The 19,953-nt window shown below is 43.0% G+C and overlaps 1 protein-coding gene across 6 annotated transcripts in view; it reads right to left on the reverse strand.

Annotated features, from left to right (window-relative positions):
- The window catches only part of znf512b (zinc finger protein 512B), a 34,536-nt gene extending 18,813 nt beyond the window's left edge, over positions 1–15,723 (reverse strand). Inside the window, exons 1-2 of one of the 6 annotated variants that reach the window (XM_076101060.1) lie at positions 14,484–15,723; positions 11,136–11,270 (exon numbers count right to left, since the gene is read on the reverse strand). In XM_076101060.1, coding sequence (XP_075957175.1) covers positions 11,136–11,268 — 133 coding nt within the window. In that variant the 5' untranslated portion in view covers positions 11,269–11,270; positions 14,484–15,723. Of the gene's footprint in view, positions 1–11,135; positions 11,271–11,627; positions 11,888–14,483 lie in introns of those variants that run through there. The other 5 variants (XM_076101030.1, XM_076101046.1, XM_076101052.1 and 2 more) reach the window with 5 other exon arrangements.
- Positions 15,724–19,953: the final 4,230 nt, after the last annotated feature.

Genomic DNA, 19,953 nt, shown 5'->3' on the forward strand with positions numbered 1-19,953 from the left:
CACAATCCTTTGCATAACAGATATATGAGCAAGAGAGTCAAAGCTCAAGTTGCAATGTTATGATCAGGCTGCAAACTCCGGTTCTGAAAAGTGAAGCCAAAGCTTCACGCCTTAAACCTGCATTCTCTCTAGTGTCCATCAGGGGGCGACTCCTCTGGCCATAAACTCATGTTTACAATGTTTACTGAGGTAATAAATCAAGAGAGAAGTAGAGTCATTTTCTCATAGACTTCTATACAACCAGAGGAGTCGCCCCCTGGTGGACACTAGAGAGAATGCAGCTTTAAGACACTTCCGCATTAGCTTCACTTTTCAGAACTTGCCACCTGGTCCCAGTTGAATGCATTACTGCATGCATCAGTGCGTACTTTGTAAAGGCAGCTGTAGTTTGCACTAAAAGTGAAAAAGTATGTGCTTTTGGAACGCAGCTCGTGTCTGCCGACTGCTTTCTCCTCATTGACAAGCAGCGACAGGATGCACACAAGCTTGCTGCTGGTGGCGGATCAGAGCACTCAGTATAATCCTTGTAGGGATTTTTTTTCATCAAATAAATGAACTGACTTCCTGCCATCGTCGCTCAAAAAAAGGATGGCCTTCAACCCCAAAAACCCATCTCTCTCTGTCAGTGACGTTAATGTGTATAAAAATGCAATCCAGGCCTAACCTGCCGTGACCTCCCCGTCTCGTTCTCCTCTGTTTTTTTATTACACAGTATCAACTTTCCCCTTCTCCTCTCATTTGTCTTCTTTTTGTTACTCACTGGAGACACAAACACATGACCGACGGGATTACACGTAATCTTTTACTTCAGCGTCACCACAATAAGGTAGAAGGGAGAATAAGGCCGGGCTGAAGAAGACTCAATGAGAAGTAGTAGCACAGTATTGCTGGACCGTGTTTCGGGGAACAGCTCAAGACAAAAACACACACCGAAACGCACAAACAAGTACACAAAACCCTTACCAGTTTGTGTGATAATGTGTGTGCATAGATATGAGTGTATTAATATTCTGCAGGCGGCAGAGCATTTCTCTATTAGCTGTCTGGGTAGCAGCTGGGGAGGTGATGCAGTCGGCGGTGCAGCTCTTGTGCTGAGGAGGAAATTGAGCATGCATTCTAATTCCTGTCTGAGAAAATAAAGGTCTCGCAAAAGAAAAAGGCGTAATTAATGAATTCTGCTCTTGGGAAAGATATGTTCTTGTTGCTATGGGAATAAGACCCACTTGTCTTAGTTACCATTATCAGAGGCTTCAAGCAGGCGGGACTATTAGTCCGGCACACACACCTACACACACACACACACACACACACACACACACACACACACACACACACACACACACGCGTACACGTACACACAAGAGCTAAGGAAGCACAGGTGCCCATTTAACTGTAAAAAAAATGAAATATATAACAACAGAGTTGTCTTTCCTGGGGTGAAGTATGCAAACGCAATTTAATGTGTTCAGTATCTTTTACTTTGCTCTGATTGCTTGAATATAGGGAAGCTCACAGGAGGCAACCTGCAGGTCTGAAATGTGTAGTTCCGTAAAGCTGCATTCTCTCTAATGTCCATCAGGGGGGACTCCTCTGGTTACAAAACAAACGTGTTATTGTATAGAGGTCTATGAGAAAGTTACCTTACTTTTCACTTTGTTATATAGAGAGCTGCTGTGATGATGCATTTTTGACAAAAATCCAATGAGATTTTTCTATTGGATTTTGGATTCTTGCAGAAAATATTCTATGTGGCAAACACAAGTTTATGATACTTACAAGTTTTGTTCAGCAAAATAATCTTCACAAATGGACAACACTTGTATTACTTTTGAAGCATAAATGCTTAAATAGGCAGAAGTAAAAAGCCAACGTTAGGTTATAAAGGAACTCCACCACGGTTGCATGAACACGAGTATAAACACAACGAGGCTGTGAAGGCGGACTAGTCGGCGTGATGACGTTTTGTTGTTTCATTTTGACACTTTCGTTCGCAACCGACTATTATAAGACACGTTAAAGCTTCAAAACTCACCAGAGGGGTGTTTACAAAATGAAGTGCAAAAATGCTGAGTCATTTATCGCTTTTTCGGACTCATTCCTGCAGCACTCTAATGGTCATCAGGAGGAGACTCATCTGGTTGTATAGAAGTCTATGAGAAAATGAGTTGTACATTGCTCCAACCTCTCGTGTCACTTCTGGTTGCAAAAAAAAACAACAAGATGGCAACAACCAAAATGCCAAACTTCCACTCCTTATATACAGTCCATGGTGGCAAAAATTCTGGCGCCCAGCAATCGCAACCATTGTCTTGGTATGAAACAAAGCCGGCCCATTGTGTCAGATCTAAACCTCGGTTACTCAGCCACAGAGGCCACGGGGATAAAACAGCTGTTCAATAATGTCAAACTATGACTCGCTCCCAGCTGTCTGCAACTGTTGCTCCACACAGAAGAGAAGACGAAGAGAAGAAGAAGAAGAAGAAGAAGAAGAGTCGGGACCCAGGAGTGCTGGCAGCTGCCGAGTGATCTCAAATAACCTCCAACTTCTCCTAGCTACGCCTGCAACCGCTCCCCCTGAGTGCAAGGGTGCACACACACACACACACACACACACACACACACACACACACACACACACACACACACACACACACACACACACACACACACACACACACACACACACACACACAGAGAGAACAGTCATTTGTTTTCCTCAACAAACACTCACACAGGAGCCTTTGTCTGCGCCTGCACAGCGGGGTTCGCACATACTGTAGATTAGAGAGAGACGACGCACACAGACACAAACACCACTCGCCACTGACAACTCCACGGGAAAGAAGACACTACTTCACTACTTCCTCAATCTCAACAGACAACGGGGGGAGAATTTGATACGGCCGGAGTGTAACCACCTCTTTTAATGTGTTAAGCTAGAGTGGTTTACAGTGAGAGCAAGCACCGGACCTCACTGACGCCTCTACTGTTTTTCTTTTCTTTAAAGTTCATCCATTGTGTGTTTTACTTCTTCACAACTTTCCTTTTTCACACATTCTGTTTAGTGTAACGTCAGCTCTTTCGCACACACACACCTCCTACTACATCCTATTTTCCTACATGTTATTTGTCATCCTGTGATCTTATTCTCTCTCACACACACACACACACACACAGTACAAACCTTCCCATCACATACGCACCTCTCTTTGACGATGTCCCCATAATTCCCTCCCAGTCGGGCCTGGTTCCAGACAGTGAGTAAGTAGAAGGAGAAGGAGAGAGGGGTGGAGTAGCACCAGAACAGTCTTCTGACCTAGAGACTGACTAACTGAAAGAAAACCTCAGTGAGGCTGGCTCTCTCTCACTCTCTCTCTCTGTTTTTCCTCTCTCTCTCTTGCTTCACTCTCTCTCTCTCTCTCTTTTTGTATAACTGTGTATCTATGCAAATCTCTTACACAAATACACTTGTTGACAACCCATGCAAACATGTTTTGACTAATTAATTTTCATATTCTTTGTATTTTTTCTAATGATCCCATGCCGGCCACAGCTGTGGCCGGAGGCATTTTTGGGTTGTCTGTAAATCGATCCGTCCCACAGACTGTATATAAGAAGTGGACGTAGTCATCGTGATGTCACCTATTGGTTTGTGGACTGATGTTTGGAAGCCTCGAGTTTGGCGTTTTGGCAGTCGCCATCTTGGCTTTTTGCAACCAGGGAACGGAAGAGACCATATTTTGACTGAGGAGGAGTGACGTAGAGACGCCGTTACGTCTCTGGTAGAAACCTGTCAATCACTGTGTAGCCCCGCCCTAAAGCATACCCTGCTTTATGGTCCGTTTGACTCTAAATGGACCATAATGTACTAAATGAACATCATGCTGTATTGAAGAAGACTTGAAACTAGAGATTGAGACCATGAACTCATGTTTACAATGTTTACTGAGGTAATAAATCAAGAGAGAAGTAGAGTCATTTTCTCATAGACTTCTATACAACCAGAGGAGTCGCCCCCTGGTGGACATTAGAAAAAATGCAAGTTTATGACACTTTACATTACATTACATTACAGTCATTTAGCAGACGCTTTTATCCAAAGCGACTTACAATAAGTGTATTCAACATCGGTATTCAAGAGAACTGCTATAGTCACCAGAAGTCATAAGTGCATCTCCTTTTTTAAACAAGCATCTAAGAGCATAAACCAGAGCATAAGTACAGTGCAGAAACAAACTAGTATGAATACAATAAGTGCTAAGTGGAAGGCTCAGGGTAGTACTTCTTGAAGAGGTGAGTTTTTAGCCTGATGAAAGATGGGCAGCGACTCTGCTGTCCTGACGTCAGTGGGGAGTTCATTCCACCACTGTGCGGCCAGGACAGAAAACAGCCGTGAGCGGGTCGATCGGCCGTAGGGACCTCTGAGCGACGGGGCAACCAATCGCCCCGAGGCAGCAGAGCGAAGTGGTCGGGCGGGGGTGTAGGGCTTGACCATGGCCTGGAGATAGGAAGGAGCTGTTCCTTTCACTGCCCTGTAGGCTAGCACCAGAGTCTTACACTGGATGCGAGCTCTTACAGGGAGCCAGTGTAGAGAACGGAGAAGGGAAGTTGTGTGGGAGAACTTGGGGCTATTGAACACCAGGCGAGCTGCAGCTTTCTGGACAAGCTCCAGAGGTCTGATGGCCGACGCCGGGGCTCCGGCAAGAAGAGAGTTGCAGTAGTCCAGGCAGGAGATGACAAGAGCCTGGATTAGCACCTGCGCCGTCTCGTCAGCATTGGCTTCACTCTTCAGAACTAGATACACCCCCTGGTCTGTCCGCCCGTCCTATTCTTTTGAACGTGATATCTCTGGAGGGAATCTCCAGGGCTCTCAGATTAACTGATTATATTTTGGTGGTCAAAGGGCACTGTAATTTACCAAAGCAAGTTTTTGGCCAAGAATTCCTATGCTAATTATGACAATTTCACAGAAATGTCGAACAGATGACATTTTGGACAAACATGGATGATGAGGCAGTTATTCTAGTTCTGAAAACTACAAAATACATTTTGTTTGCCATTACACTTCCACTTCTAATCTCTATAAACAGATTCATTCGCCAACTCTTTAGGCAACGGGACAAGATTTTGGTATTTTAAGCGTTCTGGTTTCTGTTTGTGGTCCGAGTAGCATTGACCAATCGTGTTGGAGCAGGCTTTGTTTTAATGCACGTAAACAGTTCAGGTTGGAGAGCAAAAAAGGCAGAACGCATTGGCCGAAATGCAATCTGGGAACCCACCGGCTATCGTCTGACAACGATTCACAGTCAAACTGATTTAAAGGTTTGTACTACTAACAGACTTGGAGCAGGAGATATTCTTACTAAATAACAGGTATTTAGTGTCCAGTCCAAGAAGTGTGAGTGTCCTAAATAAAAACGATGCGGTGTGAACTACTGAACAGGGAATCACTTTGTGTAAGAGGCCAGGAATCACCACACAGACCTGTAAACTGCCCTCACACAGAGCATAGTCATAGGAAAACAATATGCAACCGAGGACTGAAACGCTAACAAAGCTAGCTTAAATCAAAGGATTATTTTAGCACCCTATGTCTACTATCAGCATGACGATGGGACATGTTAGCTGTTAGCTAGCTAATGTTAGCTATGTGTTAGCAAGCTACTGTAGGGAGCAAAGGCACTTGCAAACATAATACTGCATAGCTTTTTGATTTATCGACATTCCACTGTAACACAAGTTGCATAGAGTCAAAATGCGTTAGCTTAAACAGTAATAACAGAAATATAGTTAGCCTAAAACTGACTTTTGGACAAAATGCTTGCTGCACACGTAGGACATACTGAGTGTCAGGAGCCCACAGTTTTCCCATTCTTCCTGCTGATGCTTGTATAACATAGAAATGAAATAGGAGTAGAACAGACATTCGCATTCAAATTTATGTTGCAAGATCTTCAGAGGGGCGACCGTTTTTATGTGTACAGTTTCCATTGTGACCGCTGTAGCGTGCTAATTTCCAAATCAACTAAACAGACTCGCGGACTCACTGAGGTGAGGTTTTGCAGTAACGACTAATACGAGCAGTGGAGTAGTAACGTTACGAAGCATAGAGAGCCAGAGTAAATGAGTAAACTTTAACAACTTAATGTTTCATCCACACATTGCTTTCAACAGATGAGTGACAACTTTGTTCTGTAACGAGTGTAGCATTAAAGCATGGTGGAATTATCAAGCTAGCTAACTAGAGGACAGCTGGCATGGTTAGCTGGACAGCTGGCTGGTTAGCTAGACTGCTAATTCCACCGTGCTCAAATGCTACACTGGTTACAGAAAATGAGTCAAACAGCTTTGCCTTGCTGTAAGTGCATCCCACCACACAGACACATTTAGGTATTTTTCTGATGTTTGCTACCAGACAAAAGTGACAATCTTCACATAATGCGAAGCCAATGGAGACTTAAATATGCTCTTTCTATATGCCAACAGGAACATTGTATCCTGGGATAAGGTATGGTAGGAGGGAAGGATAATCACACACACACACACACACACACACACACACACACACACACGCCTAGAGTCCACTCATTTATGCTTGCATTAATGTTTGCAGAAAGGAGCCTAATTTCAGGGCTTGCCTAAAGCATTTGGCAGAGCAGCATTAGTTCTGTCCAAATACTTTCACTGAAGGTTGTTTAACAGCTCAGACTGCTGGTGGAGGGGGAAGAAATGACAAAACCAGAGCTCTAATAAGATGTTAATGTAAAACAAATGTGAGAGCAAGAAAGAAATAGAGAGACAAAGACGAGAGCAAGTCACCCTCAAGGACCACATCCTTTCCTGCCAGTTGTCTGGTGTGGCGATGTGACAGCTCAACCGCACCACTTCAGGAAAAGCAAACACACAAACCGGATTTGCAGCGTTCTTCGTTTCTATGCATAACATCACAGAGGGGGTTTTCAGGAAACCACAAAAAAAAACAAGAAGTCGAGGATTTTCTTCATGGTTACATGGAAGGACAAATCGATCAGCGCGAGTACTGATAATACAACGAGGTGGGAAAAGTCCAAACTTTCCATGAACATGGGATAACGAAATGAAACACGAGCAGCGGGAAGAGGGAAGATAATGCGTTACCTGGTTATCTGAAGAGCACACTGTGTACAACGGACATAGAAAAAACCTCCACAGGGAGCCTTGGATATTGATGTCTTTGTTTCCCCAAACCGAGACTCGCAGCCCCCCTCTTGGGATAGACAAGCTAGCGCCAGGCTCATTATGATTAGCACCGTAGCATTTGTCCTCATCATTAGCTACAGGGAGCTCAAGCCAAACACTGATGATTAATAAGCAAAGGAGGCCAGATTTGAAAAGGTTGTTTGAAGAGGTAACGATATTTTGGATGTAGACGGAGTCGATGTTTGTAAGCTGGAGGGAACTGCAGAAAATTAATATATTTTAGCCTCAACTACATCTGAGTGAATCACAGCAGTTATGGTGTTGGTGGTTAGGGAATTACAAATGTCACCGTGATCCAGTGCCCTTCTTGAGAAGAAAATGTAAAAAATTCCTCATGCTCTGCTTCGTCTAAATCAATTCCTACAGTTACTGTTTCCCCTCAAGGTCGCTGGATGTTCTTAGAGAATCTTAAAACCTCATCACGTAAAACTCCAACCAAGACCAACTAAGCCTCTCCAAAGGCAAAGGAAACCCCAGGTAACGTTCTAGATATCACAAACTTTTTTCTTCGACTACAACACAATGGTATTGTAGATTTCTATCTTGTGCAATCAAATTGTGCTGGAAGCTTTCCTTACCACAGACTTGCAAAAACAACAAAAAAACACTGATATAATTACTGCACCGGTATTTTTTGAGCAGCTCCACTTTAATGAGAGTCAAAGCGGATCAACTGTGGGAAAGGAAAACGAAACAAGACGAGCAGAAACGGCAAAGTCTTAAGTTACCAGAAAAAGTCCCGTAAAAACCAGGACCAAGCCTGTTACCTGTGAAAGCATTGTCCACACACACACACACACACACACACACACACACACACACACACACACACACACACACACACACACACACACACACACACACACACACACACACACACACACACACACACACACACACACACACACACACACACACACACACACACACACAGTACTCATTAGTGAATCTCAGCCAAGTGTGTGTCTCTCGTTTCTACCCTCCAGTCTCAAAACTATCAGCTCAAAGCCCACTATAAACTTCACACTGATTGATTTAAGCACATCTTGTTCATTGAGTAATAAAGTGTAAAAAAAAAAATCAATAAAACATAACACACAGAGGCTGCGGAGAAAAACCCTGTCATTCAAACACACGCCGTTCTGCTGGAATCAATTCTTTAGTAGCCAAACAGCCCATCAGTCGGCCGCCTGTAAACAATGAGGAGTTAAAAAACCAATACTGTGAGTTAGTGCTGGAGAGACGCAAAGTCCCGCCCCTTCCCGTGTGACCTAATGGGACCTCATTTCAGAGAGAAATGTGTACGCTAGTCAACGACGAGAGACAAATAATGTTCTGATCCCATTTGAATCGTGACATGAATTAAACATGTGATGGTCGTCAATTCAAAAGATCATTTTTGGGCGTCGAGAAAGTCGCATTTTGTCGTAGATTTGTCGTGAAACCGCTCAGTGAACTACGTCTCTCGTCTCGCACAATGTGCATCACCAACACACAGACGTTAGCTTGTCTTGCTAGCGAGCTAGCTAACTTAATTACATTCCGCTCACAAATGTAGCGTTATCTTACGTGATGCGTTTTCTATCCAGTGAGAGAAAGATGTGTTAGAACATCCTCGTAGGAAACACACCGGCGTCGTAGCTTCAGAGAGAGAGACGTCACTTACGCCACTTTTGGGTGTCTTTCTAACTACGTATTTTCAGTCTTACACTTCATAAATCTTACGACAAACTGATTGTCTTCACTAGCAAAATGATCTGTCCCTCGCTATTGACTACTGTGACTTGACTACTAAAATGAGGTCCTGTGGTGGTCCACGAACGAGCCTCTCTAAACTGCCAACTATTAGAAGATTAAGCAGATTCCCCGCTCCGCTCTGTCTCGCAAAAATAATCTCTGTATTACTGTCCACAGCGGGCAACACACACACACACACACACACACACACACACACACACACACACACACACACACACACACACACACACACACACACACACACACACACACACACACACACACACACACACACACACACACACACACACACACACACACACACACACACACACACGCAGCCCCGGCCTTCAGGGCTGAATATTAATATGGAAAGAAAACAAATCCAAGCACCTAGTCCTGTGCTGTGTGTGTGTGTGCTGTGTGTGTATGTGTGTGTGTGTGTGTGCTGTGTCTGGGAATGAGAGCTATTTCGTAGCAACCAAAACAACTGGGTCATACTAGAGCAGCTCCAGTTTTCCAGGTCCAAGACTCTATTAACAAAGTCCTGATGATCTGCCGGGTCCTGGATTGGAACATAATTCCCTAGCCTGGCTCTCTCTCTTTTCCAAAATCTTCCATCCATCTCCACCCAGATGGCTCGGAGTTTTCACTAATGTCAGTGCTTGGCAATACTTTGTCTGTTTGGTTTTTTTCTCACTGTAAAGGCGGTCTGGGGGAAAAGAATGCTGTAGTTTCCAGGCCCTTCTGTGGTTGAGAGGAGTAAAATTATATCGAGGCTGGGGACCCATTGATTCTTGGTAAAATATAACCCGTTGGAACAAAAACAAAAAAAGCAACAGAGACAGTTCATGTCATTAGTAGTTTTAATGATGTATTATAAGCAGCTTAGAGCTATCGGTAGGAAGTTAAAAAGGTCATAATTCTCTCATATTTATTTTATATTGCTGTGAAAACATCTCCGAAGTGTCGTGCCTAAACCTACATTTTACAAGATTACATCATGATAACGTTATAGTTTACCTTCGCCCGATACTCATTTTTACTGAGCAGAGCCTGAACGCATCGTAATGGGACTAAATGGAACCTCCGATCGTTAGCTGTTAGCTCCGGTGCTGCTAACGTAACTAGCTCTCCTCCTGCAGATTTGAGCATTATCAGGAATCAGCGACTATTAATGTCGATCACCTCACATCATATTTTTATTGACTATTGTCCGATAACCATCAGCAGTAAAACTATTTCATACTATGACGGTAAAACTTTGTAATGAATCCGCGGTTCACATACTGTAGGAAATTTGGGTTTAGAACTGTGTTTAATGATTCATAAATAAGAAATCATAATTAGAAGTGTCTTGGAATACATAATTAGAAGATTCATAATTGTAGAAGTGTTTTAGGATTTGTAGTTTTAGAATTTGTAGTTAGAAGTGTATCTTAGTAGCACCTTTATATTTGCTTGTGAAACTTGTGAAGGTTTTTGCCAAAAGTTGCAAATCCTTATCTTTATATATAATGTTTACCATAGAAGTGTTAAGCCATAAAAGACAGTCATTGAATGTTTTAAACTGTAAAGAATAGTATGTTGGGAGTAAGGGACAGATCGATTTCTAGACAGGCAATTACAGGTCATACCCGTGCGAGGGTCCTGCGAGGAGGAGGAGCCAACTGGATTTAGCCAATAGGAACTACGGACATTATGGGAGGTTTTTTGAACTATGTAAGGCGGGAGAGAAAGAAATTCCGGCCTCTTGCTCCTGTACCACTGGGTGGGTGGTAACGACTTTTGGGGTGAGCAGGTCATATTCGGTGTAACTGTAAATAATGTACTCCACTATGCAATTGTTTTAGCATGAGAGGTATTAAATGCTTTGTTTATAATTGAAACCGGTTCTCTTTGTGTAAGAGGCTGGATTACATGCGGTTTCCACACAGTCTAGAGGTTCCATGAACCTAACAATACGGATCAACGACGGTCCGTTACACCACTATTATTTATCAAAATTCTCATAGTGCATATATTTTATGAAAGTACAAAGGTTCATCCCCACAATATCGTTGCAATATCGATATTGAGTATGTATTAATGTCGTGTATTAATGTTGAGAGCTTTTCTTGGTTCACACATTTAAAAGGACCTGTGAGAAGAACACTCACTGTGTTTGCTGTGGTTTTCCGGGCCTGCTGTGGTCCTGACCGGCTCCTGGGGATGTCCATGTTTGGGGGTCCGGCCCCTTGGCAGCCCCGATGAAGACAGCTTCCCAAGCCTGGGACCACTTGGGCTCTCCATGCCTGAGGGGGGGAAACAAGAACACACAGGAGAGATCATTGTTTTTGCACTTCAGGTTTCCTTCGTCTCGAAGTCAGTGTGTTTTTTTTTTTGTTCTTGCTTAGATGTCTGAAATAAGGTTTGTGTTTAACAAAAGCTGAAGAGATTTTTAAGTATAGTTCTACGATATAAAACATGTCAGTAGATACCTCTCTGGTGGATTTAGATAAAAGCTTCTACGTGTCTTAAAAAAAAAAGAGTCTAAATGAGACGACTAAGCGTCCTCACTAGAACACTCGTCCTCCTTTAGCCTAGTGGTGGAGACGTGAAGTCATGTGACCGTGGTGGAGTTCCTTTATAGCCTAACAATAGCTATTTACTTCTGCTGATTGTATTCCTCGTCCTGTCTTTTTGTCCTGACTCCTCGTCCTGTCTCCTCGTCCTGTCTCCTCGTCCTGACTCCTCGTCCTGACTCCTCGTCCTGTCTCCTCGTCCTGACTCCTCGTCCTGTCTCCTCGTCCTGATGTCTAAATGAGACGACTAAACGTCCTCACTAGAACACTCGTCCTCCTTTAGCCTAGTGGTGGAGACGTGAAGTCATGTGAACGTGGTGGAGTTCCTTTATAGCCTAACAATAGCTATTTACTTCTGCTGATTGTATTCCTCGTCCTGTCTTTTTGTCCTGACTCCTCGTCCTGTCTCCTCGTCCTGACTCCTCGTCCTGACTCCTCGTCCTGACTCCTCGTCCTGACTCCTCGTCCTGTCTCCTCGTCCTGACTCCTCGTCCTGTCTCCTCGTCCTGACTCCTCGTCCTGACTCCTCGTCCTGATGTCTAAATGAGACGACTAAACGTCCTCACTAGAACACTCGTCCTCCTTTAGCCTAGTGGTGGAGACGTGAAGTCATGTGAACGTGGTGGAGTTCCTTTATAGCCTAACAATAGCTATTTACTTCTGCTGATTGTATTCCTCGTCCTGTCTTTTTGTCCTGACTCCCCGTCCTGTCTTTTTGTCCTGACTCCTCGTCCTGTCTCCTCGTCCTGTCTCCTCGTCCTGACTCCTCGCCCTGTCTCCTCGCCCTGTCTCCTCGCCCTGCCTCCTCGTCCTGATGTCTAAATGAGACGACTAAACGTCCTCACTAGAACACTCGTCCTCCTTTATCTTGGTGGTGGAGACATGAAGTCATGTGACCGTGGTGGAGTTCCTTTATAGACTAACGTTAGCTTTTTACTTTACACTTCAAACATCATAAAAGTGGAGTTCACTTGTGAAGATTATCTTGATGAACTAAACGTTTAAGTATCATAAACTTGTGTTTCCCTCAGAGATTACTGTCTGAAATAGAGGGATGGAACCAGTGCGACGCTAACTTCCTGTTTCTCCCTGCAGCCCTCTATAGAGATGTTTTCTGATGCTCATTAATTTAACTGCTTGTCTAACTGTTGTTAGCGTCGTCCACCGTGAGGACGCCGTCCCCTTCACTTTACACTTCCTTCACCGCCGGTGCTGTTGGACTGAAGGTTGTCTGAGTGGAGGCGCACACACATCGTCTGCGCCGGTAATGAGGGCGCGACCTTCCATGTTTCATTTCAAAATCAATATGCTCACTTACACGCTAACTCCATGCTCTGCCCATTAGACAAAAGGTGAGTCAAGGGGAGGGAGAGGGAGGGGGACGAAGGTACTTTCCTGCCTTCTTTCTTTATTATAAAAACAAGTGATGCGTCCCTCGCTCGGGTCACGTGATCAGCAGCAAAACTAGTTTTGCTTTCAGCGACAGTTCATCTTTATTTATTGACTGCTAGATACGATTACACAGCTTAGCCTACCATTTAATAGAGAGGCAAAGTCCCACCATGGGAAAAAATAAATATGTACGGTAGTCAACGGTGAGAGACAAATATTTATTTGTTCCTGTTTGAATTGTGCCATGAATTACACGTTTGTCAATTTAAAAGGTGATTTTGCTTGTTTGTCGTAGTGCCGTTTAGTTTAAACCGCTCAGTGAATTACGTCTCTTCTCTCGCGCAATGTGCGTCACCAACATGGCCGATAGCTTGGCCCGCTAGCGAGCTAGCTAACTTAGCTACGTTCCACGCACGAATGTAACATTATCTTACGTGATGTGTTTTTTATCCAGCGACTCTTTTTAATCAGCCGGGAAGAGAAAGAACGAGCGAGACCTCGTTGTTGTAGTACGAAACACACCGGCATCGTAGCTTCAGAGAGAGACGACACTTACGATACTTTTGCGTGTTAAATCTGTGTAATTACGTATTTTCATGGTCTTATACTCAGAAAGAGACTTATTAGACAAACTTCAGATTCATATTTTAGGGCAAAAATTCAAACAAACAGTCACCGTTGACTATTTTTTCCGAAATAAAGTCCAACAGTGCTCCACCAGAAAGGGGCGGGACGATAACCATTACCCACAGTAACCCTGCTTTATGTCAGTTTTGGGGGGCTCTTTGTAGATGAACCTCTAAAAGTGGGACTGCTTTACGATCCAGCATGCTTTTTCTCTCTTTGCACACATTCACGGCACTCTCCTGATGAATTACAACACACAAAAAGGGTCACTCGTCATGGGGGGGGGGCATTTAATTCCTGTTTACACGCCACGCTACTCGCTCGGCTCATCCGTCAACACGCTCGGTTTGTGATGAGTTGTTGCAGAAGTGTTGCATGCGCCCGACACAAAACACCTTCCTGTTCCTGTGTGAAAGAACTACAGACGGAGCTTTAACTTCTTAAAGACACAGAAAGATGTTAACTTAATGAAATGCCTTTAATGTCCTTTAGAGAACATCGTACGCTGGCTTAATACTTCTGAGTTTCTAGAGTGAACTCTGCTTTTTCTTTTTAAACTTGGGCATTCCTACAATATTCTGTAGGGAAACAAAACATCACAACACTTTCTAGTTTTGCTCTGGCATTTGTTCAGCAATGTTTAAAAACAACAACATTGCAGCTGGTGTTTTCATATACAACATTGTTTCCACATTACCATGCATTTGAGCTAGACACAACAAAACCTGGCTGACACCCACTCACATCTCTCTCCTCACACACAATTCTGCTGACAAACCAAACCTGGAAGAAGTATTCTAGCTCCGCACGTGGCACTCTGCCATGAGTGTGTGTGTGTGTGTGTGTGTGTGTGTGTCAACCACAACAAGGTTACATAGTTGCCTATTTATGTGGTTAAAAGACTCTTTTGTCGGCCACACCTACCTGAGCTGTCGGCACCAAGAGGGCCACCCGGGGTCACCCACGTGAGGGAGGAACGGGGGCACCGAAGTGGGCGTTTTTTTCCACCAATGTTATGTTACATGGCAATCACACCTGCTGTGCGTCAAGGACCGGTCAGACTGGGCTCTTTTTGGGGAGGGTAGGGGGGGGGGGGGGGTTGAGGAAGCAGACAGCAGTCCTGTCCCCCCACTCTGCGGACCGACGACGAGGCGGAAGAAAACAAGAGCAGAGCGGTTCGGTCTGCACATGAAAAAGCAACAAAACAGCAACAATCCTGGACACTTTCTCCTTTTTATTCCCAGTTTTCTCCAGCAGCCTGTGCCCCCCCCTCCTCCTCCTCCTCCTCCTCCGCCACCTTCCTCCTCCTCCTCCTCTCCTGCATTAACATGTAGGCTGAACACCACGAGGCACTTTCTTCATTCACCCTCTTCTTCTTCGTTAAAGCCGCTCCGCAAATAGAAGAAATAGAGCCAGGAGAAAAAAAAAAAAAAAAGATAGGTCCCAACCTCGACTCCTTGGAGGTAAAAAAAAATATTAGAATACGGGATGGTTTATATAGGCAGTGAAGCAAAATGGCGACTTTATTACGAAGGAGGAGTAAAAAAAAAAAAAGAAAAAAAATAGAAATCCTTGCGCGTGCTGGACCTAAAAGGAGGCACAGAAATAAATGAAGTGCAGAAATGTCGACGGAGGAGAAACACTTTGGAAGAGAAGCGGAAGCGAAGGAAAACGTGCAGGAAAAAGAAACGTCTAAACCTCGGCTGTGTTCGGCTCCTCGGGATTATTTCGGCTTTTTTTTTCATACGGATATTATCTCTGCGGCCGTGTACAGTATTACAGTAATGTGTGTTGGGTCATGCGCGTATCCACTCCACCTTTTGACAGTTGCAACTACAGTCTTGGAGGCAACTTGCAAACTCTCGCGTTATTATTATTATTATCTATATCGAGCAGATTCATATTGGGGGGGAGGTTGTTTTTATTCTCACCTCTCCTCCCTCCCTCCCTCCTTCCATGTCTAAATAAAAACTCGCTGCTCTTCCGACGTAACGACGCTCGTTCCTGACGAAATACAAATAAAATAAATAAATTAAAGGGTCAGGGCTGAGAATTCCTCAAATCAACCTTCTCCAAGTGTTTTTGTAAATCTGCCAGATCCGAAGCAGCGGAACCAGAAGATGATCCTCGTTCAGTTCATTTACCTCTCTGTAGTCCAGTCACTGCAAGTAGCACCTCTCCAAAACCACTGGAATATTCAACATGTCTGCTAAATGGAGTTTATCTGCTACATCAGCATTATAATACAGACTTTTATAATAATAAATACCCCCCAAAAATATCAGTATTAAATGTGTTAATCATACAACACAAACACTACAGGCAATACAATATTGGATTTTTGTGAATTTTTAAAAAAGTATATGAACATTTACTCCCATTTCAATGAGGTAATAATAACTGTTACTTGATCACATCCTCCTTGTGTCACAGCTCACTGAATGAATCATTCGCGGCATCGTTGCTACCTCAGAGGAGCCTCTCTTAGTCTGTGATTGGTGCCAGTCGTCATGACCTAATATTTCCTATTAGCTGAAAAATCATCTGAAACCCATGATGTAATGTATGTTAAAATAATAAAATGTTTGAAGCACCACCAGTGGAGGGCAGCAGAGCCTCATTTATTTTGTACCAAGTTTGCTGTGACATATCACACCCAAGGTATTACAAGAGCTTAAATAATAACTTTATTTATTTAGAGTTCACAAAGTGATTTGACAGACAAAGTCAACATAACAACAGAAAGCTCAACGAAAGCAAAATAAACTAAGGTCAAATAGAAACCCTGGTTAAACAGATGCAACAATAAAAAACAATTGTTAAAATAAGGACAAACAAAAATACATAAATAAAATATAACAATGATAAAATAAAGCAAGAGAAAGACGACATCACATAAAGCCAGTCTGTAAAAATGAGTTTATAGAAGTTATTCAAAAGAGATTACTGGAATAACTTACATGTTTATTTTGTTACTTTTAAAACACATTATAAAGTGTTTACACTTTGTAAAACAATGACACTATACGAGCTACATGGAAAGTATGAAAGACTTTTTCATATTAAATGTCCAGTCGATGGTTTGTATTCTCTAGTCCTCCACTAGGGGGCAATGCTGTCCTGTGAGTTATCCAGAGCAGCTCCTAACCAGGTGGCAAGTTTCTGAAAAGTGAAGCCGATGCGGAAGTGTCTTAAACCTGCATTATCTTTACTGTCCACCAGGGGGCGACTCCTCTGGTTGTATAGAAGTCTATGAGAAAATTACTCTAGTTCTCTCTTGATTTATTACCTCAGTAAACATTGTAAACACGAGTTTATGGTCTCAATCTCTAGTTTCAAGTCTTCTTCAATACAGCATGATGTTCATTTAGTACATTATGGTCCATTTAGAGTCAAACAGACCATAAAGCAGGGGATGCTTTAGGGTGGGGCTACACGGTGATTGACAGGTCTCTACCTCAGCGTTGTCCTGTCTGTTAGTTGTCCGTGTTTTCGTCTCACAACTTTAACTCTTTCACAGTTTGTTTTCACTTAATTTAAAAATTTCGGTTGCCTAAAAATGTCTCTTTCAGCATTCGGTTATGCTTAGCTCCGCCCCCTCTCGTGTCACTTCTGGTTGCAAAAAACCAAGATGGCGACTGCCAAAATGCCGAACTCAAGGCTTTAAAAACGTCAGTCTACAAACCAACAGGTGACGTCATAGTGACTTAGTCCACTTCTTATATACAGTCTACAACGTATCCTCATACAACGGTTCCTATGATATCTTGCGAAAAGTTCCTCCTAATTTTTCGTTCGTTTTCCAACAAAAGTCCAGCAACACGATGCCGATATTTGCTCGTTACATCCATACGGTATTTTCAAAATACTTCCGTCTTCACAGGAAACAACTTAGTTAGGTTCAAGCAACTAAACAACTTAGTTAGGTTCAAGTAACTAAACAACTTAATTAGGTTTAAACAACTAAACAACTTAGTTAGGTTTAAGCAACTAAACAACTTAATTAGGTTTAAACAACTAAACAACTTAGTTATGTTTAAGCAACTAAACAACTTAGTTAAGTCTAAGCAACTAAACAACTTAGTTCAGTTTAAGCAACAACACACTGAGTCTTCTGGATGTTTCGCTCTCTCCACTGAGTGACAAACTGCCATTTTTCCTGTAACCGTCTGCCCAACTCATAGACTTAAATCTTTAATGGCCGCTGGTGAGTACTTCATGAAGGGGCCTTGTTTGACCGCTGATTAATCCTTTTACCGTGGCAATGATTAATGTTCCCACTCCTCCTCTGCTGAGCAAGCAAAAGCCTACTTAATATATATATTTTTTTCACCATGGTGCAGTCGTCTGCGCCCCTTAAAAGGCTCTTGAAGAGTCCATCCAGTTGATTGTGTTATTCATCTTGTGACCTTTTACCAGGGAAAGATGAAGCTCTTCTCTCTCCCTTGATTTGCGTTGTAGTGGGTTATCCTGAATATTAACACTTGGGCGCTGGCCAGAGAAACAAAAGCACACTCTTCAGCTGTTTGCGGCACCGAGCGAGCGGCTCCACCGGAGCAGCTGCTTACGGGCCGCTCAACAGAAGCTGATGAGAGCGTTTCTCATCGTGCTTCAGTGCTGTCAGACGACTCCAGATCCGGCTGATCAAAGACACGAGCAGATAACAATAAACAAGCTGGATGGAGTAGCCTCGGAGTTTGGTTTTTTAGAGAATGATGACGAAAGACGAACTTTGAAAAGGAGAAGACACTTAAACAGTAACCAATTAACTGCAATGTCCGACCATCTGTTCCCCCGGATTTAATTCTCTGTCGGGGGGTTGAGAAGGCCACTGTTCACTGAATCTGTTTATCATACGTGTGTGTGTGTGCCTTGTTATCAACTGGTGAGATGCTTCATGTGTCTCAGTAATTGGATCCCAGTGTGTGTGTGTGTGTGTGTGTGTGTGTGTGTGTGTGTGAGAGCTGGAGACAGACTAGGTGTGTCTCTTTAGGGAGGCAGTGCAGCACTTTGCATTTATTTTAGAGTCGTGACCCTGAGTGACTGTCGGAGCACAGGTGCAAGTTTGAGATATGCTCACGCTAATGAATATAATTCCATTTTTATATTCAGTTTAGGATTCATTTTCTTTCTTCATAGTTTAGCCTATTAACAACGTTTCTCTCCATCTCACGAATCATTTAGTCTTCTGAGGAGGTTAGCAGAATGCTACGCTAAACTATCAGCAACATTTCTCTCCATCACTTTAACGCGTTTTCGATATTGTAGCTCGCTCGAGCCTCGAATCCCAGTTCATCATCTCAAATGTATACGGGTGCGGTTGACTTTTTATTTATTTATGTTGGCAAACATTCATACTTACTTCTGCTGAGGGTATCTTGTTGTGTTGATGCTACAAGAATAAAAGAAACAATAAAACATTCTAATACAACGTGAAAATAAGGACCAACACTGAATCTCAATTAGTTTATTCTAAAAAGACAGCGTTCATCATGTTCCATACCATATGTCTTCATATCTGTAAAGCAGATACAATATGTGTTTTTCATTTTTCCCTTTCTTGCATTTCAAACAGCACATCAGTCATCAGACAGAGTAAACCAAAAGTGTTCATATTTACAGTACATCAGGTAATCCAAAAATAATACAGTGAGCTTTTCCTCCCTTTTAACAGTCAAGTACTTACGTTGCCCAAAGACTCCTTGTCAAGGGACATATGGAGGGATGTTGGCAGGGGGAGGTTGTTTGTTTGTTTGATTTATTCATGTATGTGACTTTAACATCTTCCTCATACATAGCTGTCTGCGGCTGTCTGGAGTGACACCAAAGGACGCTCACTTGAGTTGCGCTGGGACTCTTGCATCTGGGTATAGCTGTCATTTTGACTTGTGAGCATTTGAAATCACCGTGTCACACTAGGGGAAGAAAGTGGGTAGGAAACGACAGAGGCCATGTCCTATTTCTTAGTATTTGCGTGCGAGAGATGACGTACAGTGTAGAGTAGAGCGCACACAAAGGACCGAAGCTGCGAGGCTGGCAAACGCTGCCTCGCTGGTAACAGGCAAAATGGACATTTCCCTCAGCAGATACTCGTACTCGCATCTCAAATTATTTCTCCTCTTCACCTTTTATCATTTAAAGTATTGCTTCATCAAGCATAGACAGCCAGTGGTTATCACATTAACTCTGTGCCCTCTGGATCCATTCCATTAATAAAAAGACTACTGTTACAGTAAACGCAGATTTACAGTGACTGTTATTCTACAACGCTCATACTGTATATATTCATATATTTCTATTATTTCTTGCTGACATACTGCAGATCAGTTTTTGCAAAACAAAAAGACTGATTGTTGGAATGACATTCGGCTTAAATTGTTATTATTGATCCTCT

This window comes from Anarhichas minor, unplaced genomic scaffold (genome assembly GCF_050575085.1).
Source record: "Anarhichas minor isolate MPS153535 unplaced genomic scaffold, ASM5057508v1 ptg000003l, whole genome shotgun sequence".
NCBI lineage: Eukaryota > Metazoa > Chordata > Actinopteri > Perciformes > Anarhichadidae > Anarhichas > Anarhichas minor.